Below are 22,673 nucleotides of genomic sequence, written 5' to 3'. Positions count from 1 at the left end.
ATTTGGTTTTTATGTGGCCACAGCCACCAGTTCATTAGTATGCCTGGTTGTCATGGTGGGTGGTGACCCAGATGAAATTAGCTACACCCACAGTGTTGGGTGAATGGTAAAAGGGGAGGGGATGATTATATGATGTCATTTTATCCGTTGCTCATAACAACACAACCAGGGGGTCTAATGAAGTACTGTCAACCTCCTATACACATGAAAAACAGAAAAAGAACAAAACTATGGCACCGCCTCTTTAAGTACTGTACTTAGGTACAATTTTGAGATATTGAGGTATTTCCAATTTCCAATACTTTTACTTCTACTCCACTGCAATTATTTGAAAACGTACTAGTTACTTTGCAGACATAAATTACCAGTAAGACGCCTAAGGGTGAAAAGCGACTTTGCCCGAAAGGGTAAGGTCGTGCAGTGTGGTTGCCCTAACAGGGCATCATCTGGGAATCAGGTGTAGAGGTCAGATCCATATATGGAGATGTAGGTGGTGATCCAGTCGTCTCCATCTGGGAATCAGATGTAGAGGACAGGAATCTCCATATATTGGCATAAAAGGGACAAGGACTTAATTCATTTGTAATTAATTTGTAATTAAAGTGTGACTCGACGTCGACCGCTGGTAATTACAGTAACCGCCTTCGTTCCATTTTGGGGGCTAATCTATTATGTGCGCGTGTGCATGAGGATCCACCCCAGCCCCAGCCCCCCTAAAGTCTCCTTTCCTGAAACATGGCAGCCCTGCTATGCCTAACCCTAAACTTGACCCTGACCCTAACCTCACAAACACTATGCCTAACCTAAACCTAACCTTGACCCAAACCCTCACAGGAGCTACTGTATGCCTCACAATCACGCTGGGCTAAACAGTGAAAAACAACACAAACAGAGAGTGCGGTGACAGCACACCACTCCCGCTGTCACGGTAAGTTACACCCATGGGGCAGGTGCATTACCTGGTGGAGCCACCAGGGTGCAACAGTGAAATAAAAAAAAGTCTATGCTCACGTCCAGCGCCACAGACTGCTTGGCCCAGGTCTTCTTCACTTGGTTGTACATCATGGTGTTGTTGATGCCCAGCCCACAGAAGATAACAAAGGCCTGCGTGCACAGTACAATCCTCAGTGTTAAAAGCTTTTAGTGCAGTGTTTCTCAAACTTTCAAATTCCGAGATCTCACCTTAACTCTGACAGTGTACAAATGGAACCAAATGAACTCTTAACGGGTTCATTTAATAATTTAATAATTTATAATGCATTATAATAACTGTTAAATCCGTTGTAGTGTGTGTGATTACTACAATTCCTATAAGTGCTCTTTGGGTGCTTTAAGTCATGAGTACCGTAATTGCCGGACTAAAAGCAGCTGCTTTTTCCCATGTTTTGAACCCTGCGGCTTATACAACGGTGCGGCTTGTATAGAGATTTTTTACAGCAAACGGCCAGTTAGTTAGTTTTACAATGGTCTTTAACAAGGACTTATATATAGATTTGTACGGCTAATGGCCTCCCGGGGCGCTCTAGCAGGAAGCAGGAAGGACACCTGCGGCTCATAGTCAGGTGCAGCTTATATAGGTAAAGATTTGTTTTTCGTTCTAAATGTAGCTGGTGCAGCTTATATTCAGGTGCGGCTTATAGTCCAGCAATTACGGTATCTGCATGAGCAACCTTTAAAAGTCTTTCCAGCTCTTTTATTAAACAGAAAATACAGTTTCAGGTTGCAAGATTTCAGCCAATCAGGTCCTATCGTGTCTGCTCGTTTCTGGTTCATCACAACCAATTTCACTTTTTTAATTTGCATCCTGTTCTCCAGTTCTCTATCCTGATTGTTACTGAACAAACACTCTATACCAGTGGTTCCCAGACTTTCCCAGAGAGACTACTTCTTAAAGGTTTTTTTGTTTTGTTTTGTTTTTAATTAAATACTTTTGGAATTGTTGGAATTGTTTTTAATTGATGGAAAGTTGAGATTTAGGGTATTTTGTTTAAGCTTAACTTTAAAAACGTATAATGTTTTGGAATAAGATATTTTGTTTAGGAAGTAAAAAGGGAAAGTAAATCGATATTTACTCGCGACCCACAAATATCGGTCCGCCACCCACAATTGTGTCTACTTTCAAACACTGATACAGATTTTGCATCTTGCACTAAAATGTGTTTGCCATAATTAAAAAGCAAAGGGGAAACGGTGTGTGGGAGGGTTGTTGTGTTCCGCTGACAACCTCTTTTTCTGTCGCCCACAAGTAGTTGGATTTAATGTATGCAGTGTACTAACTTAGTGTTTCTCAACCTTTTTTCTGCATGGGCACACTTTTCATGTCCCAAGAATCCATGGGCACACCAACATACTACGGGGGTGTAAATATCGTCACTGTCGGGAAGAGACCTCGTATCTCCAAGTTTCAAATGTGTACGTTTCTTCGCAAAGTAAAGCCCTGCTTCATCATACAAGGCTGTCGCACAACAGTAGTGAAAACAGCAGATCTACAAGCACACAACGCCTCGCACCGCGTTTAAATCATTTTTAAATGATAAATACAATATTGGCTTCATATATATTGGTTTCGAGGGGCACACTTGACCCTTCTCAGGGGCACACCAAAGGTCCCCAGGCACAGTGGTTGAGAAACACTGTACTAACTACTGTAGTGGTTCTCCACCTGTGGGTCGGGACCTCCAGGGGGGTCCCCATGTGATTTTGAGGTGGTCCCCAGAAGGACTGTGAAGTGACAATATAAGGACTTTTGAGACATTTTTAATATACAAAGAAAGAAAGAAAGAAAGAAAGAAAGAAAGAAAGAAAGGAAAGAAGACATTACTGCATCAAAGGTAATCAACAAACTATACTATAGAAACTGCCAAACATTGGCCAAATTGTCTAAATTCTATAAGAAAGAAGCAAAAATGTAAATGCATTGAGCTTGCAGATCTGCCATTTACACAATATGTATCTGTGGAATTGAGTCAAACTAAACTGAATGCCTCAACTCTGGGGTGTCCCCAGTTCAAATAGGATTATTTCGGGGTGTCACCAGTTCACATATAGTATTATTTTGGGGGTCACGGACTGAAAGGGTTGAGCACCAGTGTACTACAGTACTGTGCACCCACACAGAGGTATGGGGCACATGCATACTGCAGGTCAGAAGAAGACATTCACCTCAAACAGCCTTTGGTCTGCGTCGTTGAAGGTCTTTCTGTCCAGTCTGTTCAGAATCTGGGCCACGCCTGTGGTTGACATGTTGAAAGAAACCCTTTTATACATGCAAAAGAATGGTTGTCCAAAAATAATAATAATACAAAAAAGTGTTAACCGCTTATGTCTTCAACGTTTTCAGGCCAAGGACCCCTTAGTTGAGAGAGAGAGAGAGAGAGAGAGAGAGAGAGAGAGAGAGAGAGAGAGAGAGAGAGAGAGAGAGAGATGAAGCAGGGACCCCCACAACCTGTTCATAGATTCCATATAGTGTCATTGTTTGACAGACAGCATGATCATCAGTGTATTTTGGATTCATGTCAATTTGTGTTTTCAGATATTTAACCACTTGAACCGTCAATACTTAAAGGGGGCCTGTCACCTAAAGGGTTACTGTCACTTTAAGAATCATCTTAAAAAAACAAGTTAATATTTTTATGATGTCATTGTGGGGATGCGCAATTATAAGCCAATCAAATTAATTGTCTGTATAGCCTGACTGTATGACTACTTTACTTACTGTACAGGTCAGCTGTTGTTGGGGGGCGAGGGGCAGATTACACTGTGACATGAGCTTCAGACTGTTTCAGACCGTTTTCAGAGAAGCTCATGTCACAGTGTAATCTGCTCCTCAACCTCTTTAGGTGACAGTACCCTTTTAATAAACTTGACCTTTCACTCTGTACTTGGTCTGCTCTTTTTTCCCCCTTACACCAAACCTCTTTGCCGAAAATAGCCGATTTATAAGCTCAACGCCTCACAGCGTGAGGCCTTGTGAGCTTGTAGATCTGCTATTTTTGGCTAAAGTTCTCGGAATATGGGCACTAGGGTTCAAGTGGTTAATATACTGTAGAAAACAAGAAAAAGAGTTTCTATCACTCAAAGATTTAGGGGTCCCTGACCCCCAGTTGAAGACCCTTTCCCTATACGCTTCATCATGCATTGTATTGTATGTACAGTATGTCTTGTATACGTCCTGATTATGTATTGAATACATGACCACAATGGAAACGAGCCCTCAGGGATTTTTTGTATTATCCTTTTAGTACTTGCTTTACTGTTTGTTGCAGGTCGAAAGTTAAAGATTTAAAATAGCATGAGCCAACAGGGAAGAATGAGACACGTCAGATGGATATGGACAACCTAACCTTGTGTTGTCTTGCAGGTCAACCTACCGATGATCTGATGGGTTCGGTTCCAGATGGGCACACACAGCACCGACCGGATGTGGAAGCCTGAGGCTTGATCTGCCTACAGTGTATAGAGGAGAGAGAGTCATAACAATGTGTGTGTGTGTGTGTGTGTGTGTGTGTGTGTGTGTGTGTGTGTGTGTGTGTGTGTGTGTGTGTGTGTGTGTGTGTGTGTGTGTGTGTGTGTGTGTGTGTGTGTGTGTGTGTGTGTGTGCGTGCGTGCGTGCGTGCGTGCGTGCGTGCGTGCGTGCGTGCGTGCGTGCGTGCGTGCGTGCGTGCGTGCGTGCGTGCGTGCGTGCGTGCGTGTGTGTGTGTGTGCGCGCGTGTGCGTGCGTGTGTTAGGGCATTCACCAAATATTTGAATATTCGAACATTCGAATATCAAAGTCACTATTCGACGTTGTTCACCAAAGTCGAATATTCGCTTATTTTATTTTATTATTTTCTCTTTAAAATATATATAGTTTCTAAAGCTTGGCTAGATAATAATAATAATAATAAACTTTATTTATAAAGCGCTTTTCAAAACAACGTTACAAAGTGCTTTACAGTAGCAAAAAATACAGTGCATCAAATAAGCAGCAATAAAATCATTACAACAAAAGAATAATAAAAATAACAATAGAAACAATAAACAAGTAATCTAAGGGAAGGCCTTGGTGTAGAGGTAGGTTTTCAGAAGTGTTTTAAAAGATGCTATAGAGTTTGCATCCCTCAGTTCCTGGGGTAGGGCATTCCAGAGGCGAGGTGCCTGGGCTGTGAAGGCCCGATCACCCCTGGTGACGAGGTTAGCAGTGTATGGGGTCAGGAGACCCCTGTCCGACGACCTAAGAGGACGCACAGGCTCATATGGATTCAGCATGTCTAAAATGTAACTGGGGGCCAAACCTCGCAGGGCTTTAAAAGTTGTAAGTAAAATTTTAAAATCAATTCTAAAACTCACTGGCAGCCAATGCAGGGAGGCCAGGACTGGTGTGATGTGGTCACGCCTCCTGGTGTTGGTGAGTAGTCTAGCTGCTGAATTTTTTATTAGTTGGAGGCGAGAGATGGTCTTTTTGGGGAGTCCGGAATACAGGGAGTTACAATAGTCTAGACGTGAAGTGATGAATGCATTGATTACTTTTTCAAGGTCTGTAAAGGTGAGGAATGACTTAATTCTAGAGATGTTTCTCAACTGGAAGAAGCAGGACTGAACTACTTTGGTCACTTGGCCATCGAAGGACAGTTCGGAATCGAACCACACCCCCAGGTTGCGGGCTGTGTTTTTAACATTGTTTGATAAGCTGCCCAGCTGTGTCTGAATGAGAGAGGTGGAATCTGGTGGGCCGAATAGGAGGATCTCATATTTTGACTCGTTTAGTTGGAGGAAGTTTTGGGACATCCAGCACTTTATATCTGAAAGGCAGGCAAGGATCCTGGATATATTGCCTGCGTCGTTGTGTTATAATTGGGAGTCGTCTGCATAACAGTGGAAATTGATGTTGTGGTTTCTGATAATATGGCCGAGTGCCTGGGAGCATGTATATTGAGAAGAGGAGTGGGCCCAGAATTGATCCCTGGGGGACACCACAGGACAGAGGGACCTGAGAAGATGACGCCTCCCCAATCACTACTGAGAAGCTCCTGTCAGTAAGGTAGGAGCGCAGCCAATTTAATGCTGTACCCCTGACACCCACCCATTTTTCCAAGCGGTCAATTAAAATAGAGTGTTCTATAGTATCAAAAGCCGAGCTGAGATCTAAAAGTATTAAAATAGAGCAGTCACCAACATCAGCTGCAAGTAAAAGGTCGTTGGTAACTTTTAAAAGGGTTGTTTCTGTGCTGTGGAATGCGCGGAAACCGGATTGGAAGTTCTCAAAAATGCTGTTAAAATTCATAAAAGATATCAGCTGATTGGACACAATCTTTTCTAAAATCTTTGCTAAAAAAGGCAGTTTTGAGATAGGCCTAAAATTACTTAAAATCAGGGGGTCGTGAGAGGGTTTCTTTAGGAGAGGTTGAACTAGAGCAGCTTTAAGGGTGGAGGGAAAAATGCCACTGGACAGGGAGCAGTTCACGTTTAAAATATTGGGTCCAATTGTCTGTAAAATTTCCTTAAAAAATCTGGTAGGGATAGTATCCAGAGCGCAGGTCGAAGATTTCATCTGGGAAATTATTTTTTCTAGGCTGAGTGAAGGGACCTGATTAAAGGTGGTTAAAATAACTGGGGGAGCAGGACAAAATCCAAATACTTTGGGCTCTGGAATGATCTGTTGTCTGATAACTGCAATCTTTGTTATAAAGTGGTTGAGTAGTTCCTCACATTTTTCTGGTGAAGCTTCCAGAGGCTGACTAGGTGGTGGGCCGATTGCTGAGTCTATGGTTTGAAATAGAACTCTGGGGTTGTGACTCTGAGAGCTGATTAACTTAGAGAAATATAGGTTTCTTGCCTCCTTGACGGCATTCTGATAAGTGGCCAATTCTGGCCATGCAATTTCTAAGTATGTTCAGGGATGAATCTAGCTTATCTTTATGCCATCTAGATAGGAAGTCATAATGATGAGTTGTCAATGCCCCTGGTGGATGAATTTGTTAATGCTCTATACGAGGGGTTCTCAAACCTTTTAGGCCGTGACACCCCCCAAAATAAACATATTTTACAAGCACTTAGAATTGTAGGTATTACATTTAATGTGATTCTGTTCCGCAGATAAATATTGTGAAAATAGCCGATCTACATGCTAGCATGTAGATCTGCTATTTTCACAATGTTCGTCTCTTGCTTACTTAATATTTGACAGTTTGGCCAGTCCTGTCGAATATTCGACTATTCGAATACTTAGAGGTCGAATAATTCGAATACTAAAAATCACTATGCGTGAATGCCCTAGCGTGCGTGCGTGCGTGTGTGCGTGCGTGAGAGAGAGGGTGAGAGAGAGAGAGAGAGTGCTTGCATCAGCCTGTCTCTCATCAGTGACAGACAGGTGGTCACACCTCGGCATCAAAGCGTGGGTCCTGACATACGTCGCTGATGTTGACAGGCAGGCCCGTGGACGCCACCAGCTCAGCAATGCTGTTATTGATCAGCCAATCAGAGCACGACAGCTTCTCCATGCTGACACAGCCAATAGAAAAAGACAAAGAAGCACAACATTCTCAAGACAAGGTACGATCAGTGGTTGAAAAAGTAATCACATTCTTTACTTAAGTAAAAGTATCAATACTACAATGTAGATGTACTCTGTTACAAGTAAAAGTCCGGAATTCAAAATGTACTTGAATACAAGTATGAAAGTATTGGCATCAAAAAGTACTTAAAGTACTAAAAGTAAAAGTACAAAATGTTTGAAAATAGCAGTTCTACACGTAGGCCTACAAGCTCATAACGTGTCACATCGCGACACGTTGTGAGCTTGTAGATCGGCTATTTTCAAATAGACATGGTACAAAATAGGGCTAAAGTGGTTTATATGTTTTATAATATTATAATTTGAATCGGAAAAGTAACTAGTAACTAAAGTTTTCAAATAAAGGTAGTGGAGTAAAGTATTTGGATCTGAGATGTAGTGGAGTATAAGTAAAAGTATTGGAAATTGGAAAACACTCAAGTGAAGTACAAATACCTCAAAAGTGTACTTACGTACAGTACTTGAGTTAAATGTACTTAGTTACTTTAAAACCACTGGGTACGATGTAGCCTACTTACTATACTACTTTATGACAGCAGCAGTGGTGCATTATCGACATTTTTCATTTATTTAACCTTTATTTAACCAGTAAAAACACATTTTCAAGTGGGAACTGGCCAAGAGGCAGATTAAAATTTCACATCTCTGCAGTACATAATACAAAAGAAAACACCAGTAGTACATCCATGATACACAGCAAAAAAAAAAAAAAACGTATACAAAAATCCAAAGTGATACACTTTATGAGACTAATAATCTGTAATTATTAGGATACTATAAGTATCACAGGTACGATAATAAAGTCCTGATAGAGAAAGGAGTTGTATGATTAGGTTCTAAACTAACTAAACTATTCACCTGATATCTCGGTCCATGGTGCTCAAGGGAGACATCAGCTCAAACGTCCTGGAGAACTTCACCACCTGAAGCAAAGACACACACTTTTCTCATCTGCTCTGATCTGATCTGAACTCATCATCGTCTCACGGCATTTCATCACTAGAGCGAGGAGCGCGCAAACAAAACAAAACTGTGTGAGACAGAGAGAGAAACAGAGAGAGAGAGAGACAGACAGAGACCGACAGACACAGAGAGAGAAAGACAGACCGACACAGAGAGAGTTGCAAGTCTTTGCACCAACAACAATAGCTGATCTACAACCTCGCAGCACATCGCAGCGCATAGGGCAGGGGTTCCCAAACTCTTTTGTCTCAGGGCACCCCATGAATATTTGTTTTAATCCGAGGCACCCCTACATTATAATTTTCACTCCCAGCACCTTATATTTATAGCATATCGTCGTTGTCGGGTGGAAACCTTGTATGTCCAAAACCTTTCGATTTCTATTTATCTCCTAAAAAATATATTAAACTAGTGAAAACAGCAGATCTACAAGCACACAACGCCTCGCATTGCGAGGCGTTGTGTGCTTGTAGATCGGCTGTTTTCACTAGATTTGTGCGACGGTCTGAAGCAGGGCTTTGCTTAACCAAAAGACGTACACATTTGAAACTTGGAGATACAAGGTTTTTTGCCCGACAGTGACGATATTTTAGTGATTATGTTGCGAGGAAAATGTTGAGATAATAGCCATGTTGGTTAGAACTGACTGAAAATAACTTTGTACTTCAAGTTTAAAATGAAATATTTTGTGTCCAAATAAATTCCAAATATTATCAAATGATCTCGCGGCACCCCTGGACTGCCGTCGCGGCACCCCAGGGTGCCCAGTCACCCACTTTGAAAACCCCTGGCATAGGGAACTTGTACTAATAGATCCGCAACTTTTGCTGCAAACACAAACACGCCGTGCATGCAACTACAGTAGCAGTCAGATCAGAAGAGGAGGAGGAGGAGGAGGAGGAGGAGGGGGGGAGGGAGGGGTCTCACAGGTGAATGGATGTCCTCCAGCAGCAGCACGGAGCAGCGCTCGCACTGCAGGAGGGTCAGCGCGCGCTGCATGATCTTCCTCACGATCTTCTCCAGGTCGGTCTGCTCCTCAAACAGGTCGTTGACCACCTCCAGCAGTGCCTGGTGGGGGCGGACCAACCAAGAAGCCGTTACACACACCAGCCATCCTCAACAAGTAGCAGCAGGCTGTGAGGATATTACGAATAACTGGCAGAACACTAAGATTTTAATCCATTTAGGCCTAGAATTATTGAATGCTTTAACCAGTGAAAAATAGCAGATATACAAGCTCACAGCGCGGCACCGAGCCGCGCTAGACATAATTTGGCCCTTGGGGAAAACTAATTGGGGAACCCTGCATTACACCATCGCCACACTGCAACACCCCACAGTCTTAATTTCAACCTGAAAGTCTTAACCCTTCTGGATCCATTCTTACACTCCTGGGAGCTAAATGAACACATCTTACAGTGCACGACACAATGCTTTGTTGGTGGAGTTGTAAAGGTCATTACACAGCCACGGTATTTTGTAATGCGAATAATTGACCGGAAAAATATATTTTTGAGCGGTGGTCACAACGCTCCTATACGTGGCCGTGTGTGTGGGTCTGTCTGTCTGTCTGTCTCCGTGTCTGTCTGTCTGTCTGTCTGTAGCCTGCAGTAACCTTTTCTGACCACACATGTTAAGGGAGGGGCGCTGTTGCACACACACACACACACACACACACACACACACACACACACACACACACACACACCACCGCTCAGTTCACACGAGTGTGATTTTTTGAGTTATGAGTACATTCACGCAGGACCGAATATATTATGTGCCGATAAAGCAATGTAATTGTCATTTTATAACGAGGCCGATTTGTCTGAGATTCATCAGAAGAAGAAGTCATCCTGTGTGAATGAGGCATCAACTACTGCATGAATTGTTTTGATGCAAAATATTTGCTTGCATATATAATATTCCACATTTTTGTACTGTTTATTAGTAATGCCCCCCCAGGCGTGTAAAGGCTTTAAGTCAGAACAGTGTTGCATAACATAGGATGAATATTGATTGGAGTATACCGGTACATGTTGGACAATGGTTTAACCAGAATGTATTTTTCAACTATTACAGAGCTAACCTAAATCACCATGAAGCAACATTGGGAAGGGGGTGTGTTACGAAACCAAAAGCACACATTGCGTGACCTCACCCTGCTCCTCTCGTACTCCTTGCGGGACTCTGAGAACAGCTTGGCGTTGGAGATTGATATTCCACAGAATGGCAGATACATCTGCAGCACCTGCATGCGTGGAGGAGAGCACACAACACGACGCGCCCAAGGGCACCCATCATCTCTAAAGGTCAGCCACAGTATGGTTCTGCTTCACCATGCACTATAGAAACTAAAACTAAACTCTCCGAGTGAGTGAGCGTGTGTGGGTGAGCGACGGGAAGAGGCAAAAATAATGATTACTTTTTATTTTATTTCCAAAATAGCCAACGTACTGTATAAGCTCACAATGTGATGCGTTAAAGCCACTCAGACACAGTACATAATAACTTAATTAAGTGCTCATTTCTAAATAAATAAAAAATCAGGTTGGCAGAGAAGCTTATGTAATTGGCATCAGGTGAAAAATGGGCTACAAAATCGTGGGATAGAAACTATATTAAAAAAAAGGGTAAAAAGAATTATTAAGATCTTTTGTTTTAGAGCTCTCCAAAGAAGGGAAGTTGTTTGTAGCATTTATTGACATTTCTATATATTTATTTTATATCTCAATTTCTCCAGCTCCAGCATGTATTGTACCCTTAAATTTGTACAGTATTTGTCTCTGGTCTCATCATAATAGTTTCTGATATTACTGAAAATGAAACTGTTTAATAGAGTGGGAAATGTATAGAGAGAAATGTATAGGATTCTGATTCACCAATTGTACTCTGCCACCTTGTGGACATAAAGGATACTTCATCAGTAATATAACTGGACAGTTGACACTTGCAATAAAGTTATCATGTGCTGTAAGTGATTTTTGTTTTGTTTGACAACATACGTTTAAAATGCCTTGCTGTATTCCACTAGTAAATATTGCCATGGAGTGTTTGTTCAATAACTGGGGTTATATTTAACTTTAAAGGAGTAGTCCCAAAATGACTTTTTTTCTCATGATTACTCATGCCATGGAGACTTGAGTTTAATAATATTTATAGTTTTTTGTCGCATTCATAAGACAATAATTTGATTACAATAAATGTACTCCCAAATGCTTTTGGGTCCCCATCCGGAATCAATTGAGGTAAATGTACTAAAATAAAAATGTTGTCTTAGAAATGCGACAAATACAAAAAAATATTATTGATCTCCATGGCGTGAGTAATCAATCAATAATCAATTCTTCTCCAAACTTATGTCATAGATATGCCACATCAAAATGTTTAGCTTGTGACCCCAAAGAGAAATTAGACACAACGCGTCGCGTGTGAGATTGTAGATCTGCTATTTTCAATAATTTTGTACTTTTACTTTTGCTACTTTAAGTACATTTTGGTGCCAATACTTTTGTATACTTTTAATAAAGTACATTTTTAATTCCAGGCTTTTACTTGTAAGGGTGCCCTCACACCAAAATACCTAGAGTGGAATCCGCCAATGCATTTCAATGAGAATGGAGCGGGGTTTTTTTGCCAGTAGAGGATTTCTGCAAAAAAAAAAACGCTCCATTCTCATTGAAATGCATTGGCGGATTCCACTCTAGGTATTTTGGTGTGAGGGCACCCTAAGGCTGCGTCACACCAAAGTACCTATGAGAGTGGATTCCCCATTCCGCCAATGTATTTCAATGAGAATGGAGCGTTTTCATGCCAGTAAAAAAAACGCTCCATTCTCATTGAAATGGGGAATCCACTCTCATAGGTACTTTGGTGTGACCGCTTCATTACAGAGTATTTCTATATTGCAATATTGATACTTTTACTTGAAGCTGTGATGACACGCAAAAAAAAGATACATCAGGCTATCTCTTTGGCTAATATTGTTGATGACGTCACGGCATGCCTCTACTGTACTTCACTGTATGTACTGTACTGTCCGTCCTTGATCGGCTGGTCCGTCTCCCCTTGCCCACACTATGAAAACCAGGAAGTCGCCTTAACGGGAAAATGTATTTTATTACTAAATCTGTGCATGTAGAAATTATATAACCTCTCGGGGAGGAGGGAGCTAAAGACGGACACATATGTGGTGGTGCTCGCTGACCGTGACAAATATGGTGCTGTGCGGTGCTCTCATAGCGATTTTGATAATTATAATGAATAAACATGAACAGACTAGTTCATGTGGACAATATCGATGTGACTAAGATATTCGATTGGGTACATATGTTTATATGCGCAGAATTACAATTAAAATACATTTTAAGTTGAGGCCACTTCCTCAATGTCCTGGTCAGTGCGAGGCACTGCTGCCTCTCGCTCTGCTCTCTGCCTGTTTCAGAACGTTTACACAGAGACCACGTGACCTACGCGTCACAAAGCGTCGCATCGCGACACGCTGTGAGCTTGTAGATTGGCTGTTTCCACAATCAATGTTCTTTTATAAGTATAAAGTTGTCAAATATGTCAGTAATTTCTTTGTATATTTAGGTTATGTGTTGTATCTACCATGTGCAACTTAAAGGCCTAAAAGCCAAACAGAAATGTAATTCTCAACAACAAAAACACAATTAAAATAGTTAATCGCAATTATTTGAGTGACAATTAATCGTCATGTAAAATGTCATAATCGTGAAAGCCCTACCCCCAGCGTTTACCGAGCGGCTATTTGCAGCACTTATTTGCGTCCATGCACAAAACGGTGTCAAACCCCCGGTATTTGGTGCCCAGCGGCTATTCGCCCCCGGGGTGTTGAAATATACGTTACTCAAACTGGGGTTCAGGTGGTTGCTCACCTTCTCATCATCCTCGGTGAAAGGCATGCCCATGGGGTTCTTATTGATGGCCTGAACGACCCCTATGACCTCTCCGTCGCTGTTACAGATGGCCATGCACAGGATGGACTGCGTCTTGTAGCCTGTCATCTTGTCAATCTCATCGCTGAACCGATGGTCCTGAAGCCACCAAGACACAGCACACCATGAGAAATAAAACACGTATGCATGCACGCACGCACGCACGCACGCACGCACGCACCCACGCACGCACGCACGCACACACACACACACACACACACACACACACACACACACACACACACACACACACACACAGGAACCCCCTCAAGGACCCTGGGGGTTCCCGGACCCCACTTTGAGAACCACCGCATTAGAGGTTCTTAAGCTTACTTTTTAGGCGCCTTATTGCACCATTTGACAAAGGTGCTATATACCGTAGCACCTTAAGGATAGTATGGCACTGTATAGCACAGTATAGCACCAAACAGTATAGCACCAAAAGAGGTTCCCCTATACGAGCTAAAAAAAAAACACCACTTGCCCACCCTCGATGACCGTACATGTCATTTAGATAGCATTGTTATATATGTCAGGCCATGTTTGACTTGTCATCCTATCTACATATGGAAGCTATGTGTGTAGCTTCGAGGTACAGACCAGGGGCGTCACACCAAATTCTGGGCCCTGGGTACAAGGATTCACTGCGGGCCCCCCATGAATGTTAACTATTGAAAAATAGCAGATATACAAGCTCACAGCGCGGCACCGAGTGCCGCGCTGCGAGCTTATACATCTGCTATTTTTGAAAAATCGTGAAATTGTGTGCAAGAAACCTATGTCAAGGACCCCCAAGATGATATGTATTTGGCCACAGACCCCGATCTCAAAATATTTAGTTCCAGGGACCCCCAGAAGCAAAATTTGAGTTAGAAATGTTCGCTTAAAAAATACATATATTCAAAGATTTTCACACATTTTCACAACTTTTCAAAAATAGCAGATCTACAAGCTCGCAGCGCGGCACTCGGTGCCGCGCTGTGAGCTTGTATATCTGCTATTTTTCAATAGATAAAGTTATTAGGGCCCCTCCTCCACCTTGGGCCCCAGAAACTCAGTCCCACTTTCCTACCCCTTGTGACGCCCCTGGTACAGACTATTGATGTTTTGATTGGTTTTGAAATGTATTGAATGGGTTATTGGTCTACAGATGTGCCATTTAAAAACTTCACACGTACTGCCTTTGGCAAGACAGTAGATTTCCAGTGGAATGCAGAACATTGAGCTTGTAGATCAGCAGTTTTTGCTATTTGTATGACCTCCTCTGTCTTTGAAGTTTAAATCTACGAAGGTGGATTCTGCTTTACAATGGGAATGGAGTGTTTTTTGAAAGGCAAAACAGGGAAAGAAACCTGTGAAAAAAAATGCAATTGCAGGACATTTTCATGAAAAGACCAGTGAAGCCTGAAGACTTGAAACGGCACATCTGTACCTTTTTGGATAACTATTCCTATGCATTTGATGTATTAATGTTGATATATTGATGTATTACCATGTGCTGTCCTTGCTCATTGTAAGTCGAGCGTCTACTAAATGCCTAAATTCAAATTGTAAATTGTACATTTTGGTGAGAAACAAACCCAAATGGACCTTGGTATTATGGAACCAGACCTCATAGGGCTTAATAATAAATAGTATTCCTACCAGGGACGTGCAGACCGCAGAGAATGTTAGAGAGGCAGGGGCTGACATTTCTAAAAAAAAAAAAGGTCTTTTGATGAAAATATCGAAAATAGCAGACCTCCAAGCTAGCTCACAGGAGGTCTTGGAGGTCGGCTATTTTCGGTACTTGACATCACACTGAACTAAGCATAATCAAGTGAATACTGGAGATGTGTTGTAACGGCATGGACTTCTACACAGAGAGGGCAATTCTTTCAACATAAGATGCTATATTTAGGTTCAGGAGAGTTTGGACAAGGCAATTCTCTTGAACACTGCCTTCAGGTATGGTATGGAAAGTGGGCCTTTGCATTTCTCTAAAAACTGCATTCATGGTATGGGCACTTTTTACAGACTGATAAAAGGGCAGGGGCACAAGCCCCCTTTGATGTCTATGTGTGCACGTGCCTGATTCCTACACTAGATGCCCTACATATTATAGAGATACACACACTTGGCCATCCTCCACGTGAGTCCCATGCAAAGTTGAAACACTAGAATAAACCCACTGGGTGTTATGACCCATTTAGATGTAATTAGCGAGATGTCCACTTATATAAACGCACATGCATTACACGCCTGGCTGGTCCACTGCAGCTGCGTGTTTTCCAGGGCCTGTAGAAAACAACATTGGTTGTCGTTGACACATATCTGCACTTACTGCAGTAATAGACCTCAGGGGTCCTCGCATCTCAACACGCCCAGGGCCATGGCTTAATGATGTGTGGAGCGCAACTGGTAGTGGAGAGGATAGGAAGGAGACCTATAGTATAAGCTTGTGTGAAGCAGCAGGGGTGGATTGGCTTCCCCAACCCAGTTCTTACGACGGTGGGGCTCGTCTTTTATTTTTTGACGTAATTGGGATAATTACCTTCACCAGCCTTCGTGGAGAGGTGAATTATAGCCAGCCCTCACGCGCAAACGTTTCAGTTTATAGCAGTGTCTGAGCAATGTTGCATTCCACAGAAATACAAAAATCACACCCAATGTGAAGTGAGCGGTGGTCGTGCTTGCATAATGTCTTCAGACGAACAAGGCTACAGACATACGACATACAACATCACTAGACAAACATGGTGCTAGTACGTACACACATTTTGCTATGGCAAAACGCTGAGGAAAAAGGCTACAGACACACGCACAGCCACGTATAGGAGCGGTCTACCACCGCTCAAAAAAGATAAGCCAAATATACCTTAATATACAGTATTATTGTGCTCTAACTAAAATGTAAAATTCAAAATCGCACACATGCGGAGTGAGCGGTGCAAACACGTGACGTTTTTTGGCTAACACGTGACGTCATGGACAGAACGACTTTTGATTGGTCGGTGCAATTTCTTTTGGCTAAAACGAAGCTTTTGATAGGTCCGTGTTTGGCTAACACGTGATGTCATGGACATGGACAGAACGGCTTTTGATTGGTTCGTGCTCAGTGGAATATATAGGAGCGGTTTGGACCACTGTAAATAATGTATTTATTTTAGAAATAGTTACTTGTGCCAGCAGAGTAAGTACTGTGTTCAGCTGGGTATGTATGTCAGTGTCCTTCTTTGTTTAAGCCCATGGCCCAATCAGGCTCCAGCATTTCCTTCATTAACAGCCAATGAGGGACCAGCAAAAGTACTCACATTCTTTACTTGAGTAATTCAAAATGTACTTGAGTAAAAGTATGAAAGTGTTGGCATCAAAATGTACTTACAATTTATTTATTTAAGTACCAAAAGTAAAAGTACAAAATGTTTGAAAATAGCAGATCTACAAGTGAGCTTGTAGATCGGCTATTTTCAAATCGCCTAGATATAAAATAGGGCTAAAGTGGATTAATGTATGTTTTATAATAATATTCTAATTTATATAAGTTTTCAAATAATTGTAGTGGAGTAAAAGTACAATATTTGGATCTGAGATGTAGTGGAGTAATTGGAAATACTCAAGTAAAGTAAAAATACTTCAAAAGTGTACTTAAGTACAGCATTTAAGTAAATGTACTTAGTTACTTTACACCACATATTTGGCTTATACTGTAATAACATTCACAGAGCATGAGTTTTCTGGTAGACTGGACATGGCACATGGGGCTCATATCGTCTCTGTCAGGTGAAAACCCTGTATGTCCAAAACCGTTCGTTTTGCATTCATCATTTTAAAAATGATTTAAACTAGTGAAAACAGCCGATCTACAAGCACACAACGCCTCGCGGTGTAGATCTGCTGTTTTCACTACTTTTGTGCGACCGCCTTGTATGATGAAGCAGCGCTGTACTTTACGAAAGAACGTACAAATTTGAAACTTGGAGATACGAGGTTTCCGCTCGACAACGACGATATGTTTTACCTCGTATGCGTTGGGAACGTTGACGGTCTCTCCGTGCTCCGCCACGTATCCTATGATGCCCTTCCCCCACGGCACCTGCACCTCGTTGGAATCCAGCGTGCTGCACGAGGGTCGCACCGTGGTGCCGGAGTGCACGTCGAAGAACTTGGACACCAGGACCCTCTTGTGCGCGGGGCCCTCCACGAGGAACAGCGAACACCTGCAGAGGGGTGTCATTTGGGTCATCACGGGTTGGCCAGTGTTGTTCACATTTAACCTTGAATTCAGTTATTTTAAGCATATTTTGAGTTGCATTAGCAGATTAATCTGATGCCCTTATGACACATGTTATATAAGCCTTTTTATCATTTAATGCAACCATTAATTTACTAACCACTTTCAACATGGCTCCCTATTTTGGCAATGTCTTTACTGTAGTATAGGCGAACAATTTCAAACATCTCTTCTCTTTTCGCCCCCCCAGTGAAAATAGTTGATCTACAAGCTCTCAATGCTGGTAGATCAACTATTTTTGCTATTTGAAAAAAGGGCTGTGGTAGGTTAACAGGTAACTTATTTTTTTGTCGTCCTATTATATATATATATATATATATATATATATATATATATATATATATTAGACCCTCCAGAGAAATGTGATTATGCAATCACATAATTTCCCACATAATCAGCCAAATGCTATGCGGGGTCAAATATTATATTTCGAAACTACCCACATATTTCACCACACAAAATCACAAAAACCCCTGCATCTTTTCGCATATTTTGCGTAACTGACAACTTTTTGCACATTTCGCTGTGTTTTTTTCTGGAGGGTCTAATGTAGGTAGTCTATATACTGTAGGGTATATTCTTTCTGAAATGATGCCTCCGAGCAGCACCTGTCGGCGTCCACCAGGATGCACACGTTGATGAGGATCTTGCAGCTCAGGTTGGTGAGGTCCAGGTCGTTGGAGATGTCCTTGACGAGCTCCAGGAAGAACTCGCGCTCGCTGGTCTTCTTGAGGCGGTACTTGTAGTCGATGGCGCTGGAGGCGTACTGGGGCACGCTGACCCGGGACTCCAGCAGCGCCGACAGGATGTGCGCCGTGGTCGGCGGCAGCGAGCTGGCCTTGCGCAGGAGCGCGCGCCGCCTCACGCTGGACTGTGTGACCTGCAGTTGTTGGGCGATATTAATCAGGAGAGTCATTTCCACCAGCCGATCCCCGTGTTATCCTCCCTTGGGATGGGTCTGTTATCACCCCTGTCATGCCTTGGCCAAGGCTCAGTAGTCAGACTACCAACTACCAGGAGCTGGTAGTTCCGATATCACCCATAGACTTGTCATTGCAATGCGCATGCGCCAACGCACGTTCTCTGGAATAACGTACTGGTGGCTCCCTGTGAGAATCGAACCCGGGTCTGAGTTTTACTAGTCCCATGCTCTACCAGCTGAGCTAACGAGACGGTTGGAAATCGCTCGTTCTTTTGTCTGCTCTTATTTTTGACAACGTGGATACTCCTTTATTTGAGCAGTCCCCTGGTCAAAATTTACTATTCTGTCCATAACGGCACATAATTCGGTAACGCCGCTGAGTCGGCTCAGGCGCCGTTCGCACCGCTCGTCGCGGCGACTCGGCTTCGCTATCGCTCGCCTCGGCGGCTCCTCACGGGGCTCATCGGCGCCTGAGACGGCGCGGCTCCGTCGTCTATAGTGGCGTGAACGGTAGCGTCGGGTGGCTGATGTCACTGGGCGCGGTATCGAATCTCGCTTCGGGAGCAACTTTTTTTTTCTTTCTTCTCGGCTGATATTAAGGTTGATATTGGGACTACCCAGCTACTGGTAGCTGGTAGTCTGACTACTGAGCCTTCTCTAAGGTATGACAATTTTGATAACAGTCCCATAGCAAGGATATGATAACACGTGTATCAGGTGTTTCCACTCATATTACTCCTGAAAAAGGTTATGTTACTTATTACTTGGAATCAAGGGTAATATATTTTAGCTTGTTGTGACCCAAAAGAGAAATTAGACGTTTGCCCGGCCCGGGAACCAAACTAGTGAAAACAGCAGATCTACAAGCTCACAAACGCGTCCAAAGCGACGTGTTGTGAGCTTGTAGATCAGCTATTTTCACCACTTTATTCATGAAAATATTAGCTTTTGGGGGGAATGTTTTTTTTTTTTTTTATTTTTTTTTAATATTTGAAATTTGAAATAATAATTAAAACCAAAATGTAGGGGAAAAAAATTAAGGGACCCATAAAAATGTGTTCACGACCCACAAATGGGTCCCGACCCAATGCTTGGGAACCAGTGGGCTAAATAGGCTATTATACAAAATAAAAAAGAGAGATAACAACACAATCTTTTTAGCCAGCTCCTTTGAACTGTAAATGGCTATAGAATATATAGCAGCAATCTTTCTTGAACTTTTACACTAAATGTTTTCAAGAGGCAGCCAACAAAACCAGAGTAATGTATGTCATATAGTATTACTGTTTTGGCAGAGTGTATAATTCCTTACACTACTCGTTACTGGGATTGATTGATTGATTGATTGATTGATTGATTGATTGAAGAATGTATTAGAAGGTTGCATGCATAGGAAAAAGTACAGTTTCATGACAGTACAAATCACTAGTACAAGGTCAACTAAAAGGAGATTTGATTGATTGATTGATTGATTGATTGATTGATTGAAGAGTTTAGACTAGTTACTCGTTATGGCCAAGTTCAACACTGGTGACCTGCTCGTCGTAAGTGCGGTGCGCCGTGGTGGCCTTGGAGCGCGCGAAGTTCCTCCGCAGCTCCATGTGGGACGAGCGGCGCCGGAGTCCGTCCGGGACGGCCGGGGGGTTGCTGCTGTTACCGCAGCCGCTGACCGACGATAGCTGGTCCCTTTTCTGTCCCTCCTCATCCTCGACCAAGGCGGACCCGGACGCCTTGCTGGGCGGCGCGGGGTGATCCTTCAGCCACCTGCTCACCGCGTCGCATTTCCCCTTCCGAACCAGGTACTCCTCGAACAGGTCCGGGTGGCAGTCCAGGAACGCCTCCACGTCCGAGAAGTCGAACGCTGTCATGATGTGTTTTGAAACCCGCTCTCTCAACGGGTTGGTTGCTCTCTCTCTCCGAGACGCGCGAATTAAGCCGCGCGAAGCTCTCGGAATAGTTTAACCGGAGTGCGTTAATGGGGAAAGAGAAGAAGAGGAGAGGATGCAGCCTGTGAAGGCAGATAGGCTCACACATAAAGTGGATAGTTCCTTCCCCAATCCCCATCTATGCCATTGAAATTCAGGAGGCAGTGGCACAAACAAAACACCGGCCAAGTAGATGATGAAGGAATCTCGGCTCAGCTGGTTCTGTCACCACCGTGGTGGTGGTGGTGATGATGATGATGATGATGACGCTCCACTCCAGTCAGTCGATGCACTCCAAACTGTCAGTCAAGTCAGACTGATATTACTAACGCCCCCGGGGATTACTGTGCTGGAAGCTGAATAGTGAATTATACTACACCTCACAGAACTGGGGGGGAAAACACACGCGGCGCCTATATATTCTAGAAAAACTGAGAGAGCGAGAGAGAGAGAGAGAGAGAGAGAGAGAGAGAGAGAGAGAGAGAGAGAGAGAGAGAGAGAGAGAGAGAGAGAGAGAGAGAGAGCGGGGTTGATGTTCATGCGCTCTCTTATACCACCTGAGGTAGTAGCAGACCAGGGGTGGACAACTTTGATGATGGAGAGGGCCACTATATTTATAGCAAAAATAGCCGATCTACAACAAAACGCATAGCAGTGCAATGTTTTGAGCTTGTAGATCTGCTATTTTTGAATTGGAATCCTGAATTATTTTTAGTTTTTTTTATTGGAATAAAGGAGCATTTTTATTTAATTTTAAATGCATTTATATGTTCTTATTATGTTTATACATTGGGCATAAAAAAGACTAGTATTAGTCATTAATGGCTTGAGCTACTGAAGTAATTAAAGCGGGTTATGTTTGGGCATGTTAGGAATTGTGAAAGTTGAAATCTATCAGTATTCCGATATTAACCTGGGGCCGCATTAAGTGAAGGTGGAGGCCGCATGTGGCCCCCGGGCCGCCTGTTGCCCATATGCCATAGATCTACAGTACTACACTACAGGTTTCTAATCAAGCAGATTTGATGTTGCAACCTACCGTATATGCTCAGGGTGCATCTCTCCACTCCGACATGTGGGAGTGTCGCCACTCCGACAATAAGAAGTCAATTTCGGAGTGGCGACATGTCGGAATGGAGAGAGCCTCCCGCTTGGTTCGGACTCAGTCGAGTAAACCTTTTGCCAAGCTTAAATAACTAGCTCTGAGAGCGTGTCCATTTGTATAGCAGTCTGCTATTAGCACAGCGTTAAATGCAAATGAAGTAAGTTGACCTTTATTATTGAATGGAGCCTGAGGAGCAGTGAGGACCTGTAGGCCTAGGAATAACTCCCTGGTGAGCACATGACATGTATAACTTGCGCTGAGGTTTACAAAGCAGTATAGGCCTATAGTGCTGGGGACATACCGGTATAGGCATAATCAAATCACAACAGTACAGTACAGTACAGTACTGTACTGGTTCTTAAAGTGGGGTCTGGGGACCCTAGAACCCCCTCAAGGAGCCCTTGAGCTAAATTATTGATTAGGAACCAAGTGGACCCTTATGGTCGGTAGCAAATATAAAATGGAACCAAATAGGACCCCTTGGATCCATAATTATATACCTTCATAGTTAAGTGGGGGGAGCTAAACATATTTTTGCGAAGTGATTTGTTGTAGACAGTGGAAAGTGGTTAAATGAACAGTGAGGATTCGACTATAGTGGTACAGAGATAAAATGCATCTAAATGGGGCTCTATGGGGCCTAATCAATATCAAACTGGGTCTAGCCTAGTGTAGCAGAGTGACTCACTGCCTCAGCCTGATGGCCTCAAAATTCTAGTATCTTCCCTGGTCCATGGGGATATCCCTTTGGTTAAGATATTGGACTTTTACGTGGGAGACCAGAGTTTGAATCCCAGGCTAACACAAGGCAGCAGATAGGGTCTAGCCTCGCTAAGCTACCGGTATGTACATTTTTCTCAGCACCCAAGTCGTGAGGGAACCAACCAGAGCCCAGTATGCAAATGTAGGAGAGGGTCTATCATCTTTGCTGTTACGTTCCACTGTGTTAGTATCGTCCACTTTGGTTGTTGCGTTCTA

General features: G+C 42.9%; 1 protein-coding gene across 1 annotated transcript in view; it reads right to left on the bottom strand.

The window, feature by feature from the left end:
- The window catches only part of pde11al (phosphodiesterase 11a, like), a gene marked incomplete at both ends in the record, with an annotated part of 36,745 nt that extends 16,212 nt beyond the window's left edge, over positions 1–20,533 (bottom strand). Inside the window, 11 exons of the mRNA XM_080743504.1 lie at positions 1,012–1,104; positions 3,163–3,230; positions 4,371–4,446; positions 7,359–7,479; positions 8,411–8,475; positions 9,443–9,583; positions 10,674–10,763; positions 13,411–13,569; positions 17,471–17,669; positions 18,352–18,623; positions 20,201–20,533. Of these exons, the coding sequence (XP_080599630.1) occupies positions 1,012–1,104; positions 3,163–3,230; positions 4,371–4,446; positions 7,359–7,479; positions 8,411–8,475; positions 9,443–9,583; positions 10,674–10,763; positions 13,411–13,569; positions 17,471–17,669; positions 18,352–18,623; positions 20,201–20,533 (1,617 nt within the window). The remainder of the gene's footprint in view (positions 1–1,011; positions 1,105–3,162; positions 3,231–4,370; positions 4,447–7,358; positions 7,480–8,410; positions 8,476–9,442; positions 9,584–10,673; positions 10,764–13,410; positions 13,570–17,470; positions 17,670–18,351; positions 18,624–20,200) is intronic.
- Between the last annotated feature and the right edge of the window lie 2,140 nt (positions 20,534–22,673).

Source organism: Nannobrachium achirus, assembly GCF_963921795.1.
Source record: "Nannobrachium achirus genome assembly, chromosome: 2".
Taxonomy (NCBI): Eukaryota; Metazoa; Chordata; class Actinopteri; order Myctophiformes; family Myctophidae; genus Nannobrachium; species Nannobrachium achirus.
The sequence above is the reverse complement of the archived record's forward strand: the minus strand, read 5'-3'. Positions and strand labels throughout refer to the sequence as shown.